The sequence below is a fragment of the Otolemur garnettii genome, unplaced genomic scaffold (genome assembly GCF_000181295.1).
Source record: "Otolemur garnettii isolate 467f Iridium unplaced genomic scaffold, OtoGar3 scaffold00037, whole genome shotgun sequence".
NCBI classification, from domain to species: domain Eukaryota; kingdom Metazoa; phylum Chordata; class Mammalia; order Primates; family Galagidae; genus Otolemur; species Otolemur garnettii.
Genome location: NW_003852432.1, coordinates 754,724 through 767,596, shown reverse-complemented (window position 1 = coordinate 767,596; position 12,873 = coordinate 754,724). Strand labels below are relative to the sequence as shown.

The 12,873-nt window shown below is 46.7% G+C and overlaps 1 protein-coding gene across 2 annotated transcripts in view; it reads left to right on the top strand.

Moving 5' to 3' along the window:
* The first annotated feature begins 10,544 nt into the window (after window positions 1–10,544).
* Window positions 10,545–12,873, top strand: part of CCDC136 (coiled-coil domain containing 136) — a 26,201-nt gene continuing 23,872 nt past the window's right edge. The window contains exons 1-2 of one of the 2 annotated variants that reach the window (XM_012805139.1): window positions 10,545–10,602; window positions 11,334–11,441. In XM_012805139.1, the coding sequence (XP_012660593.1) occupies window positions 10,545–10,602; window positions 11,334–11,441 (166 nt within the window). Of the gene's footprint in view, window positions 10,603–11,333; window positions 11,442–12,873 lie in introns of those variants that run through there. The other variant, XM_012805138.2, reaches the window with a different exon arrangement.

The following is a 12,873-nucleotide window of genomic DNA, read 5'->3' as shown; positions in this document are numbered from 1 at the left end:
GCAATCCACCCACCTCGACCTCCCAGAGTACTAGGATTATAGGCATGAGCCACTGTGCCAGGCCTAGACCAGGATTTCTCAGCTTCGGCATTGTAATCCTTTGTCTTGGGGACCTGTCCTATGTGTTGTAGCATGTCTGATATCATCCCGCCTCTCCAGATGCCATAATCACCTCTTCCACCCCAGACCTTGCCACGTGTCCCCAGAGAGACAAGGTCCCCCTCTCCTCGTACCCCTCTAATCCCCACCAGGTGAGGGCCACTGATTTAGATTTAGACTTATAAATGCCCAGAACCAAACAGAAAATAGTCAAGAGAAAGCTTGTTTTTCCAGTAGTTCTAAATGTCTAGGGAAAAAAGGAAGACCCTACAAAAAGTAGATATTTTCTGAAAAGGTTTTTCCAGAAAATATATATATATATATGTTTGAGCGTGTGTGTGTGTGTATCTTTTTTTGAGACAGTCTTGCTCTTTCACCCTGGCTATTGTGCAGTGGCATCATCATAGCTCACTACAAGTCAAGCTTTTGGGATCAAGCAATCCGCCTGCCTCAGCCTCCCAAATAGCTGGGACTACAGGCACATATCTTGATGCCAGACTAATTTTTTTTGTTTTTAGTAGAGATGGGGGCCTTGCGCTTGCTCAGGCTGGCCTCAGATGCCTAAATTCAAGTGATCCTCCTGCCTTGGCCCCCAGGCTGCTAGGATTACAAGTGTGAATCATGGGTTTGGCTTCCAGAAGTAGTTTTAAGGGAGGCTCACAGGAATATATGGGAGACAATAAGAAACCATGAAACAAACGTAGGAACAAAAGAAAGAGAAACAACACTTGGGTGTCAACGAGTTAGCTTGAAATTGAAACATGACCACCCTGTGAACGTGCCCACTGGTAAGTGGGCCTCACACTCAGTTGGCCTCATGCTTTCTAGCCGCTACTTGTTTCTATATTTCAAATTGTCCAGAAAGTAAATGCTGACCCACTGTTGCTAGGATTATGACAGACAAGAATGCTTCCCTGGGGACCTCACGAAGGAGAGACATTGGTCTGAAACAATAAACAGCATCCTCAACAACATCCCTCAATGGACACATAAGCAGTTTCACAGGATTCACCAGACTCAGAGAAAACCAGCAGAGACTCCACACAGCACAAAGCACAGTTCGCAACTGTGCCCTCACCAGAACCGTTACGATGAGGTCCAGATGCTTCTGAGTTGCTCTGGTCCAGAAGAAATTTTGGCTATCTGGAGGCTTAAAGCACATTTCTCCCTATCCTAATTATTGCCTCTTTCTGCTTAGTTTTTTATAATTTAATTTCTGTTTCAAATGGAATGTATATGCTGTCCGGAAAGTATCTGGCCATGCATGTCTCTGTTTTTTCATAGCACATGGCTGGATACTTTCCGGACAGTCTTTGGATAAGCCCAGAGCTCAAAATTCAAAAAGTACAAAAGAATATACAGTGAAAGGTAAGTTTCTTCTCCACACAGCCTCCCAATTACTTAGTTACCCTTCTCAGAAGCCACTTGCATTAGCTTTTGATATGTTTTTAATATGTAGGAGGTGACAATGACTTGAGGTGATGTTTATGACAATGTTGTCCATTGAATACTGACTCAAAAGACTCTCCAGATAAGAAATGAGATAACAGAGGAGTTGATGTGAAAAAGAGAAGTCACCCGAGGTTTCACCCAAGTATCTGCTGACCAAAAGCAATCATCATGCCTGAGAGGACAGTGCGGAAGCTCCTGGATGTAGAGCCATGGTTCTTTCTAGAAAATTCCATCTGTGGCTTCTTAAATGCAGATATGAATAAGTAATTGATTCTTACAGTCCTATTGCAGGATCAAGGCCACAGTAATTTTAGCCTGGAAGTCACTTTAAGGTGTGTGCCCGTGGATTTCCACCAGGGTAGCACTCCTCTCCCCGACCCCACCATCCAGGAGGCATTTGGAAGCATCTGGGGTGTTTATGGTTGTCACAACAGCACAGAAGAGATTACGGCTGTTCCAGACAGGCCACGCAAATAAAGATCATTCTGCCCCAAATTCCAACGGCACCCCCAGAGAGAAGCACTGGCTTGGACTCAATCCTGGTCTCAGCTTTAAAACATTTTCAGCAAAGTCCCCCTAGGAGCCTTAGCTTTGAGCAACATCACTCCCTGGCACACCCATCAAGAGGAACAATTCAGGGAATGTGCACTGAGGGAATGGAAGGACATGTCCAATGTGCTGTTATTTATAAGCTGCTTAAAGCTGGGGAACAGCTACCCAAAAAAGTCTCTTTGGTTCGAGAATAGATGAGCTATTGCCGTGATTAGTTAGCAGAGACAGTTGTCTGGTCCAGACACTCCTAGATGTAAATAATAAAACTTTATCCCCTGGGTACAAAGGAATGCTGGCCAAGCCATTCTCTAAAGTGAAGGCCATTCTTCCCACCCTCTGAGGGAGGGGGTGTTTCAGTGAGAATCCTGCTTAAAAGGAGGGAGCATGTGGCACTTTCTCCAGGTTTATGGTTTCTGCTTCAAACCAATTGGTGGGAATTCACCTGAATATCTGTTGCTACTAGTGGTTCTTTGTGCACACTCCTAAGGTTTTCTTTCTTTTACTCATTCACTCATTCTATGGACATTTACTAAGTGATGACTGCAACAATTGTGCTATGAGGATGAAATGAGGTTAACCTGGTAAGGTGCTTACATAGAAATGCTTGGGATCATTTGCATTGTCAGCGGGTCTCCAAGGGCCAGACACGGGGTTAGACCCAAAGATCAATACAGCAGGTCTCTGCCTCCATGGAGCTCCCAGCTTCCAGAAGACTACCCCTCAAACGTCCCTGGGTGTGATGAATGTGGTACAGGTACAGTGGAAACACAAACGAGAGAGCCGGGCCAAGCTCCCTGGTCTTCTACAGAGCCCCGGTGTCTGAGGCATGATCTCCCCCTTCACTTTTTTGGGAACCAGCCAAAGGCTCCCAGCTTAAGTGTTAGCAGCTTCTTCCTGGGCAGCATCCTGGTGGGATAAGCAGGGCAGGCTGGGGAAGGGGAGCACGTGTGGGTATTTACAGGATGCATTCTTCATCTCTGGTTTTTTAGAAAGTCTGGAAAGCCGTGTGCACTGCATTTAAAACAGGCTTCGGATTCAGATAAATGTGAGTAAGCTGAATTTAGACACGTTTAAGCATTCAGATAAATATGAAGTATAAGCTGAATTTAGGTAACTTTCCTTTTTTTTTTTTTTCTTCTTTGAGATAGTCTTACTTAGTTGCCCTGGGTAGATTGCCATGCTGTATAGCTCACAGCAACCTCAAACTCTTGGGCTCAAACCATCCTCCTGCCTCAGCCTCCCAAGTAGCTGAGAATATAGGTGCTGCCACAATGCCCCACTAGTTTTTCTATTTTTAGTAGAGCTGGGGTCTCACTCTTTCTCAGGCTGGTCTCCAACACCTGAGCTCAGGTGATCTACTGACCTCAGCCTCCCAGAGTACTAGGATTACAGACGTAGGCAAGTTTCTTTATCTTCAATGTGAGTGATGCTCATCTCCCAAGGTTGTTCTGGGGTTAGACACAGCACTCCACCTGGGCCACCATAGGCACTGAATTGCAGCTTTCCTGGTGCACATTTCTCCCTGGCCTCACATTGCCATCATAACTCATTTCTTTTGAACCTCACTTTACAGTTTGCAGACTGCTTTCACATACATCATCTCACCTGTCCTCACAATCACTGGTAAGGTAGACAGGGCAGGTATTATCTTCACCGAGTGGCAGATAAAGAAACTAAATGATTTAGCAAATGCCACCTAGTCAAAACCAAGCGTGCACAGTCTTCTGGGTCTCACCTAGGAGTCTAATGGGCTTCGAGAATTTTTTTTTTTTTTTTTGGTGGTGTGATCATGGTATAAGAAAGAAGGTGGCGCTTAATTGGGTGAAGAGATCCTAGCCAGGCTCACTCAGCCCTTGGGGTGTCCAGAGAAGGCCTCTTCTCTGCCTTTCCCCCACAGCACTGTTGCAAACCCCACTTGAGAGTCCTGGCTGGTCATGAGGAAGAACGGGACCTGCCTAGAGCATTTGGGCAGAGGATCTATGTGGCTCTGCAGCAGGCTGGGGAGAAGCAGGAGAGAAGCAGGAGAGAAGCCAGGAGCAAGGCCTGCTGAAGCACAGTGAGACTGGGCGGGGAGCCAGACTGGAACCGGGAGGAGAGACACGGCTTCTAGGAACCACAAACTGCTGCTGCGGCTGCTGCTGATGTGACAAGGAAGACATATCTGGCCAATAGTGACTGCTGGTGGCTTGTTGGTCTAGGGGTATGATTCTCACTTAGGGTATGTAGAGGTCCTGGGTTCAAATCTCAGATGAGCCCTGTTTTTTCTTATATCCTCAATCACTGCCTGCCCATCCCAGGGTGAAAACAAACCAGTGGGCCTGTTGTTGTCCTTTAAGGACCCCAAGGACAAGCTGCTACTCAGTTTCCCCATTAGTCATGCCTTGTCTATACCCCATTATTCCCATTAAGATCAAACTGAGCAGGAGGAGATAGGCATGGATAGCATCTGGCCAAGCCTGAGAAGCTAAAGAGCTGCATTTTTTTTTCCCAGAAAGACAGCATATCAGACGGCCCCTGATGAGGAACAAAGGATCAGTAAAAATTGGGGGCTGGGCTGAGCTAGATTTCAAGAACAGGCAAGCCTTCCATGTGTTATAAAACCCAAGCTATGAAATGCACTGGACTCAAGTCCAAAAGCTAAGAATACAGTTACAATTCTGAGTCAGTTTTCCCCTCAGTAACATGGGAACAATAATACCTACTTCTCAGAGTTGTGGGAAGATTAAATCAGAAACTGTTATGTACCTGAAAGAGGTAGGGATTAGCAGCAAAATTTTAAAGATAAATAGTAAGGACTCTAAAGAGGAACTTCTGGCAACACGACAGATGGGATGAATGTAGCTATCCCCTCATCCAGGGCCCCCCAAACACAACATGTTGGATAAAATTTGAATTAAAAAATTAAACGATGAATAACCAACACATTTTTTTTTAAAAAGAAAATTTCCAGATATTAGAATTATGAAGAGCTGTAAAACCAAAGCAAAATGAGGAGGAGGTGATCACAATAGCCCACGGTGGGTGTCAGACATAGGCAAATGCCCAGGAACCTGGAGCTGCATTTTAATCCTTCCAGTCATGGGCTATGCCCACCAGAGATGGGAACTGAACCTGAGAAGATCTGCCTGGTCCACGTAAAGAGGGAGGACTAAAAACTGCACCCACCCATTCAAGGAAGCAGAAAAAAGGGCTGGAAATACAAGTCAACCCCAAGAAAATGAAGTCCCAAACCTGACCAAGTATTGTATCTAGATTTATGTTATCTTCATGGTGCTGGATCCAAGCAGAGAAATTAAGTATAAACCTAGTTTAGGACCTTTAAAATCTTTAGGAGTACCACACAGCCACACAGAAGCAAGAGAATTCTGTAAGGATGTTTTCATAACCCAAGGCTTATGGGACTCTTCATTAAAAAAAAAAAAAATTCCCCAAACCCCAAACTAAACAAACAACAACAAAAATCTGCTAAAGAAGAGCTCACAATAAAATATTATAAGCTTGTATGATATAAAATAGTATACACTTCCTCCAAGTTTTCCTGTGTCCTGGGCTGAGAAAGAGAGTGCCTTAAATGCTCTGTGACCTGGCTAACCATATGTCTTCCCCCGTAGGCTTGAACCCAAGCGAGGGCCTTGAGGATTTGCAGGTACTGATAAAGGTGTTTAGGTTGTTGCTCAAAATATTGAATGACTAACTAGGTTGCTAAACATATAGAAGCTAGCGCTATTCCCAGCCAAATTCCTTAAACCATCATATAAACTTCATAACCTGACTCCTTACTGTGGACAAACCTAGGTAGAACATCCCTTGTCTTACTGTCTGCCTTGAGAATATACAACAGCCCACTTTGTATGTGCATATTCCCTTAATAAGTGCTTTAGACTAATCACCCTGGTGTTTAGTGCTTCTTTCTTAGAATCCAAACCAGCTCTATCTTGGGACAGTTTGGGGTAGTCCTTGTGAGAATTCCCTGCTGCTGCTTTTCGGGTGACTCCAGCCACAGAGTTGGCTGGGAGGAAACAAAACTAAATAAAGAAGCAATCTGTCATAGGGAAGAGTTAACAGACATAACAGACGAGGGAGCACTCCAAGAACTGCACGGAATGGAACACCATGAGAAACATTATAAAGTATACTTCAAAGTATTAAAGATAATAAAATGAACTGTAATGAAAATAAGGCACAATGGGGAAAAAAGATCATTGAGCGGAAAAAACCAAAATAAAAGAAACAAAAAAACTCAACAAAATGAAAGCTATAACCATTGAAATTAAAGTTTCAGTGATGTACTAAACTGTAGATTGGACTCAAGTGAAGAGAGACTTAAACTGGAAGATAGAGCTGATGAAATCATTTGCAATATAAAAAAGAGAACAAGTGGTGAGATATAAAATATGAGAGAATAGTAAAATATGAGAGAAAAGACATAAGGAACAAAATAAAATATACTAAGATACATCTAATAGGGGTTCCTGAAAGTGACTGGAAGAATAGGGGAAATGTGATATTCCAATACATCATGGTTGAGAATTTTCCTAAGTGGAAGAAAGACACAAGCTGAAAAGTCTTGAGCTCACAAATGCACTATGGTGAAACCGCAGAATACAGAAGAGAAAGTGGAAAATTTTAAAAGCAATAAGAAAGGAAGATGCCTGTTTGTGGGTAGTGCCTATGGCTCAAAGGAGTAGGGCACTGGCCTCATGTGCTGGAGGTGGTGGGTTCAAACCCAGCCCTGGCCAAAAACTGCCAAAAAAAAAAGAAAAAAGAAAAGAAAGAAAGAAAGAAAAAGAAAATGCCTGTTTGCCTTTGAAGATAAAAATTATATTGGCAGCTGACTTCTTAGTAATAATAGATTACAGAAAAAAAGAGAAAGCAAAACAGTTTAGAAAAGATTTATTTTTAAAAAGATTACAGAAAAAAATCTTTTTCCTGCTTATTAGAATGCCACCCCATTAAAGACTTTCACAGCAATGCCATAAAAAGGATGTACGTGATAAGGAAATGGAAATAAGAAGAAAGGAATGGATTAGAAGAAGGAATGGTGAGCAGAGAAATTTATAAATATGTTAGATTTCTGAACAAGCATTGAGATGCTGCTGCTGGTGGTGGTAGTGGTTCAAAATAAGATGAAACTAAAATAGTAGCTAGAAATATAGGAGATTATGGGGAAAGAAGGTCAGAGTTAACATGTTCTAAGGACTTCTATTATTCAGGAAAAATACAGTTATATGGATTCACTGTAGACTTAAGTAAGAATGTTTAGAAAATAGATAAAGAAGTACTCATTAAAAGATTAGAAATAGAATTTATAACTTCCACATCAGTGGGGGCCAAGGGATAAATAAAATAAATAAAATTTAAAAAGCTGCTGTTAGTGTTGCTAATTCTCCAACTATTCTGTATAGCAATTTGGCAACAACTAGTAAAGTTTAAAATGCACCCACTCTGTGATCTAGAAATTCCACTCCTGGCTTCTGTCCTACAAGAAATGCACAGAACTGTCTGTTGCAGCACTGTTTTTAATATGGAAAATTGGAAACAGCTTAAATGCCCATTAGCATTTAAGAATGGATAAAGTGTAGTATATTCAGCAATGAAATCGTATTCAGCAGTTAAAATCTATGAACTGGAGATGGAAAAAAAAGTTTGTAGATGAATGTGTACAATATAGCATCACTTAGATTTCTAAAACATACAAATCAAGATTATGTACTGTTTGTAAAAACCATAAATAGAGGGCTACCTCTGCATCAAATGTGGCAAGCAAAATTGGAATGGTGGTTGGATTTCAGCCCTGCGTACAAGGACACTTATCAATATTATGTTATCCGTTGTGCTACATTTTTCCGCATTTTTAAAATTTTTAGTGAAAGGATCTAGGCATTTAGTAATAAGGGTAAAGGGGGATAAATGGCTGCATCAGTCCTCAGAAAGGATGATCTCCTGGGATGAGATTAGGAGGGAGGCTGAGTCCTGAGTCCAGGGATTACTGAGATTAATTCCGATCATCCCCCTAGGCTGATCACCTGGCTGACATACCCACCACTGCTGGCCTTTCAGAGACATATCCCTGGACCACACCCCACTTCCCTCATATTCCCTAAGCACTTTCCCCAACCTTCAACCTGGTACTGGTCTGGCCAGAGTCGTTTGCCCAAGTTTGGCTTCTGAGAATAGGCTGATTCTCATTCTTCCTTAAATGTTTCCCAAATCAAGAGCAAATGGTGACCTGCACCCTGAGAGCCAGAGAGAGATTAGTCCCAATACTCAGTATCAGAGCTCCATGAGGAAAACTTAAACCTCTTCTTGTCACACTCAATAGTTCTTCCTATCCCCCTGTGCCTACCTCCATTCACCAAGAGGTCAGCAGTCAAGGCCAACTGCTGACCTGACCCTGCTGGTTGAGGCAGAACTAGAAGGAACTAGGGAAGAATGAATGAATAGTCACTGGGCTCCCAGAATTAGTTTCTCCAGTCCCCAGAGTTTTACATTTCCCAAACCCCCAGTAGCAGCTCCTTTCCATCATCTTTTACAAATACCCTGCTTCCGGCTCGGCGCCTGTGGCTCAAGCGGCTAAGGCGCCAGCCACGTACACCTAAGGTGGCGGGTTCGAATCCCCAGCCCGGGGCCCGCCAAACAACAATGACGGCTGCAACCAAAAAATGGCCAGGCGTTGTGGCAGGCGCCTGTGGTCCCAGCTACTTGGGAGGCTGAGGCAGGAGACTCGCTTGAGCCCAGGAGTTGGAGGTTGCTGTGAGCGTGATGCCATGGCACTCTACCCAGGGGGATAGCTTGAGGCTCCGTCTCAAAAAAAAAAAAAAAAACAAATACCCTGCTTCCCAAGCCTGGACAGGCTTGGCATTTGCAGTGTACCCTCTGCAAAAGGGGGACTGGGTGGACTTATTCAACAGTCTTTCCCCATGACTGGATGACCTGGGCCCCGGATCTGGAGTGGAATCCTGTCCTCTGGGAACCAAATGAAACATGCTGATCTCTGCTCATAATCTGTCAGAGCACTAGGCTGCAGAGAATGGGGGAGGGAGGAAGGGTGAAGGGATAGAAGCTTATAGGCATTATTATTGTTAACAGGCAACATTTAAGTCCACATATATGAAACAATGTTAAATGGTAAGATAGAGCATTAACTGTGTAGCTGGGAGATTTACCTTCACTCATTTACTGTATGTGTCAGATGCTGGACAACAAAGATAACTAAAATACTTCCCAACCTTCAAGAAACTGGGCAGACAGAACCCTGACAACCCAGAGTAACTGGTGCTGTCACAGAGACCAGAGAGCCAGCAGACAGGGTAGAGCACAGCGGAGGGCATCTAATGGGGAAGGGATGGTGGCATCAGAAAGTACCCCTAGACCTGACGCCCAACTGAGAGTTAAGGGAAAAGAGGGGATGTCCAGGCAAAGAACGGCTTCTTTCCTGTGGAACACGGAGGGGTTGTGAACCTAGAGCCTGTGAGTGAACACAGATAATGTGTGTCCTCGACCTGTAAGTGGATATGCAAGAGAAGGGATTGGTACGTGTTCCTGGCTTCAGAATCTCCCAACAATTGTTTGGATGTGCTGGGAAGCCCCAGTTCCCAATTGTACCCATTCCTCTCCCAGCTGAGACCTGCAGAGATGAGAACATTGCATCTGTAAGAGCCAGCACCGGAAGACATTCCTTGAATGAATGAATGGTTGAAGAAATGAAATAGGCTCTCTGGGTTTCCAAATCTCCCTCTGTGAGTGAAAATCAGCAGTGCCCAGTCAGAGCCCACAGTAGGGGGTGGCTCGCAGCCCACTGGTTGTGGGAAGGCAGGGCAGTAGAGGAGGTCTTCGGATACCGAGGGCCGGTAAGGCCACCGGGGGCTGCTTCTAAGGGGCCCTGGTTCTGTCTTGCTGGGGGCCAGGGAAAGCAGAGAGACCGGGGCCTCACAGTTCCCACCTCTGGGCCTCCCTTTCCCTCCCCAGGCAGAGAGGCCGCCGCGGGAGGCCGGAGCGGACTTACCGCAGAGGGGGAGAGGGCGCACGCGTGTCCGCTCCTTTAGGAGAAACAGTCCACCTTCCTCCTAAGCCGCATCCACCACTGACAATACAGGGCCCTTGACACCTGGCCTCCAGGGATCCCCAAGCACAGTCCAAGACCCATGGCCAGAACCCCTGGGTCTTGTCACTCCCTCACTGGGACAGCCTTAAGCCCCTAGTAGCTCGCGTAGGCTGCTTGTCCCAGGCCGCTGCCCGCGCCCCCTTGAGAGAGTCCAGGGACTTACTGGTGCCGCGAGCAGGGAGGGCTTCCGGGCGGCGGCGGCGCGGGGAGGAGTCAGGTGGCAGAGCCAAGCCCCGCCCCCTAGGCCCGCCTTCTCTCCTCCCTGCTCACCGGCTCCGGGTCCCCGGGCTCGCGGCTGCGGCTTGTGCTCTGCGAGGCGGCGGCGGCGGGATCGGCCATGGAGGCAGGCGCCGGGGCCGGCGCGGGAGCCGCAGGCTGGAGCTGCCCAGGCCCAGGTCAGAGCCGCCCCTCCCTCACTCTCCACCACCACTCCTTCCTCTTCGCCATCTCGCCTCCTGCAGACCCCCAGGTGCTCCCTGCCTTCGCTGCACCCCCCTCTCAGTCCGAAGTCTTCCTTCCTCCACCTTGGCCTCCACTCAGCTAACGTCTCCATCTTTCGGGCCTGGGACTTCCCCACACCGGCCGCATCTTTCGTGGTGGTCCCTCCCATCTAGTCTCTCCCCTCTTCGGAGCTCCAGATCTTGCAGCCCCTCCGGCCCCAAAGGCCCCTGAGCTTGGGGCGAGGGTGGGGATGGGCAGGTCCAGCGAGAGAAGTGGGCGAGCAGCCGCAGCCCAGAGCCCTTTCCCTCATGTTGCCCAGCCTCTCTCTTCCCCCAATAGGCCACCTCACCCCTCCAGCCTCTCACTAGCTCATGCCCTCTGTCTTTCATCCTTGCCCCTGTGCTGTCCCCCCAGGCTAAATATACACACTCCCTCTTTCCGTGTAAGGGAGAGGATCCTGAAACAGAGGGTGCTAAGGAGGCTGGGCCGCAGGGCTGGGGTCCCCTAGGTGAGAGATGGCCAAGGGAGGAGAGTCACAACCTGGCAGAGTGAGTCGGATACCTGCTCTTGAGATTACAAACCCCACCCTCAACGGGCTAGAAGGCTTGTCCCTTTCTCTTCCGCAGCACCCCAGCCTCCAGCCACCCCTGGCATCCCACAGCCCTTCCTCTCTCTCTGCTTACAGGGCCCACAGTGACCACTTTAGGCTCCTATGAAGCTTCTGAGGGTTGTGAGAGGAAGAAGGGCCAACGCTGGGGGCCTCTGGAACGGCGGGGCATGCAAGCTATGGAGGGTGAGTTCTCCCAAAAGGCATTTTCCCCTCCCCCTCCTCCCTCAATTCCCTTCCTTCTTCCCACTGACCCCCAGAGCTCTCAACCAGGACATGGCCCTTCCCTCAGGTCACCTCAGCCCCTCCTCCTTCAAGTCAGAGCTCCAGCCCTTCCCAGGGCTCAGCCTTTGACAGAAGTTCAGGGCGTATTCCTTTGGGGCCCTCATCACCCAGCTAACCAGGTTGCATGTCCCTGGGGAGCTGCCAGCCTGAGAAAGAGGCCTCATCGGACAGAGCTTTGAAGCAGCCTTTCAGCAGGGGGTTTGTTCTCACTGCCTGCCGACCCAGATCCCAAGCTGTCTGTTATTTTACAAAGCAAGGAAGGGGGCATGTAGAATGTCTTTCTGGAGTCATCACTGTTAGCTTTGAATGGAAGCCTTGCAGTTTTGGTTCTCTGTATCATATTGCCTGAAAGAGAGAGCTTAGGAGCAGAAGGTAGGAAGGCTAACATCCCAACACACCCATGTGACTTGGCAGTTGCTGCCAATACCAGGCCTCTGGAAGGATGTTGGTCCATTTTCTAGGACTTGCTGTTAAGTATTACACATTGCACATTCAGTGTGAGGAAACCTGCTCCCCTTCAAGAGGACTGAAAGGACTCCCAGATGAATCTTAGGCTACTGATACTAGAGAAAGACTAGAGATTCAGAATTTTAAAACAAAGTAAAACACTATCCAGACAAGATTTTGCTATTTATGGGAACTGCATTGCAGTAAAGGAGGGGGTCCTCACCAAGCAGAGGCTGGAGACCAGCCCAAATCCCAATTTTTTAGTGCATTAAAATGGCAGGTTTCCTTTTATGCGCAAGTACAACTTAAGACTTCCCCTGCAAGCCATGTGGTCAGCAGGGAAGGAGGGGTCTCACAGTGCTTGGGTAAGGGAAAAAGAAACCTTATGACACCCAGCAGGGAAAAGCAAGACCTGGTAGAAAATTTCAGAAAGGTATTGGGTAATATATATTTGAAAGGGCCTTAGTGTTTGTCCAGTACAACCTCTAGATTATAATTATTTCCTTCAGATGTTTTCCTTTTTTTACCTACCAACAGGCAATGCTTTCTTATTATGGAAAGGCTAATTTCTCACAAGCTACCTGTATAATTTTTTTTTTTAAGACAGAGTCTTACTCTGTCACCCTGGGAAGAGTGCCATGGCGTATAGCTCACAGCAACCTCAAACTCTTGAGCTGAAGTGATCCTCTTATCTCAGCCTCCCGAGTAGTTGGGACTATAGGTGCCTGCCACATGCCTGGCTAGTTTTTCTATTTGTAGTAGAAATGGGGTCTCACTTTTGTTCAGGCTGGTATGGAACTCCTAAGCTCAGGCAATCCACCAGCCTTGGCCTCTCAGAGCATGCTACTATGCCCAATGCTGGATAATTTTTTGACTGTTTACAACC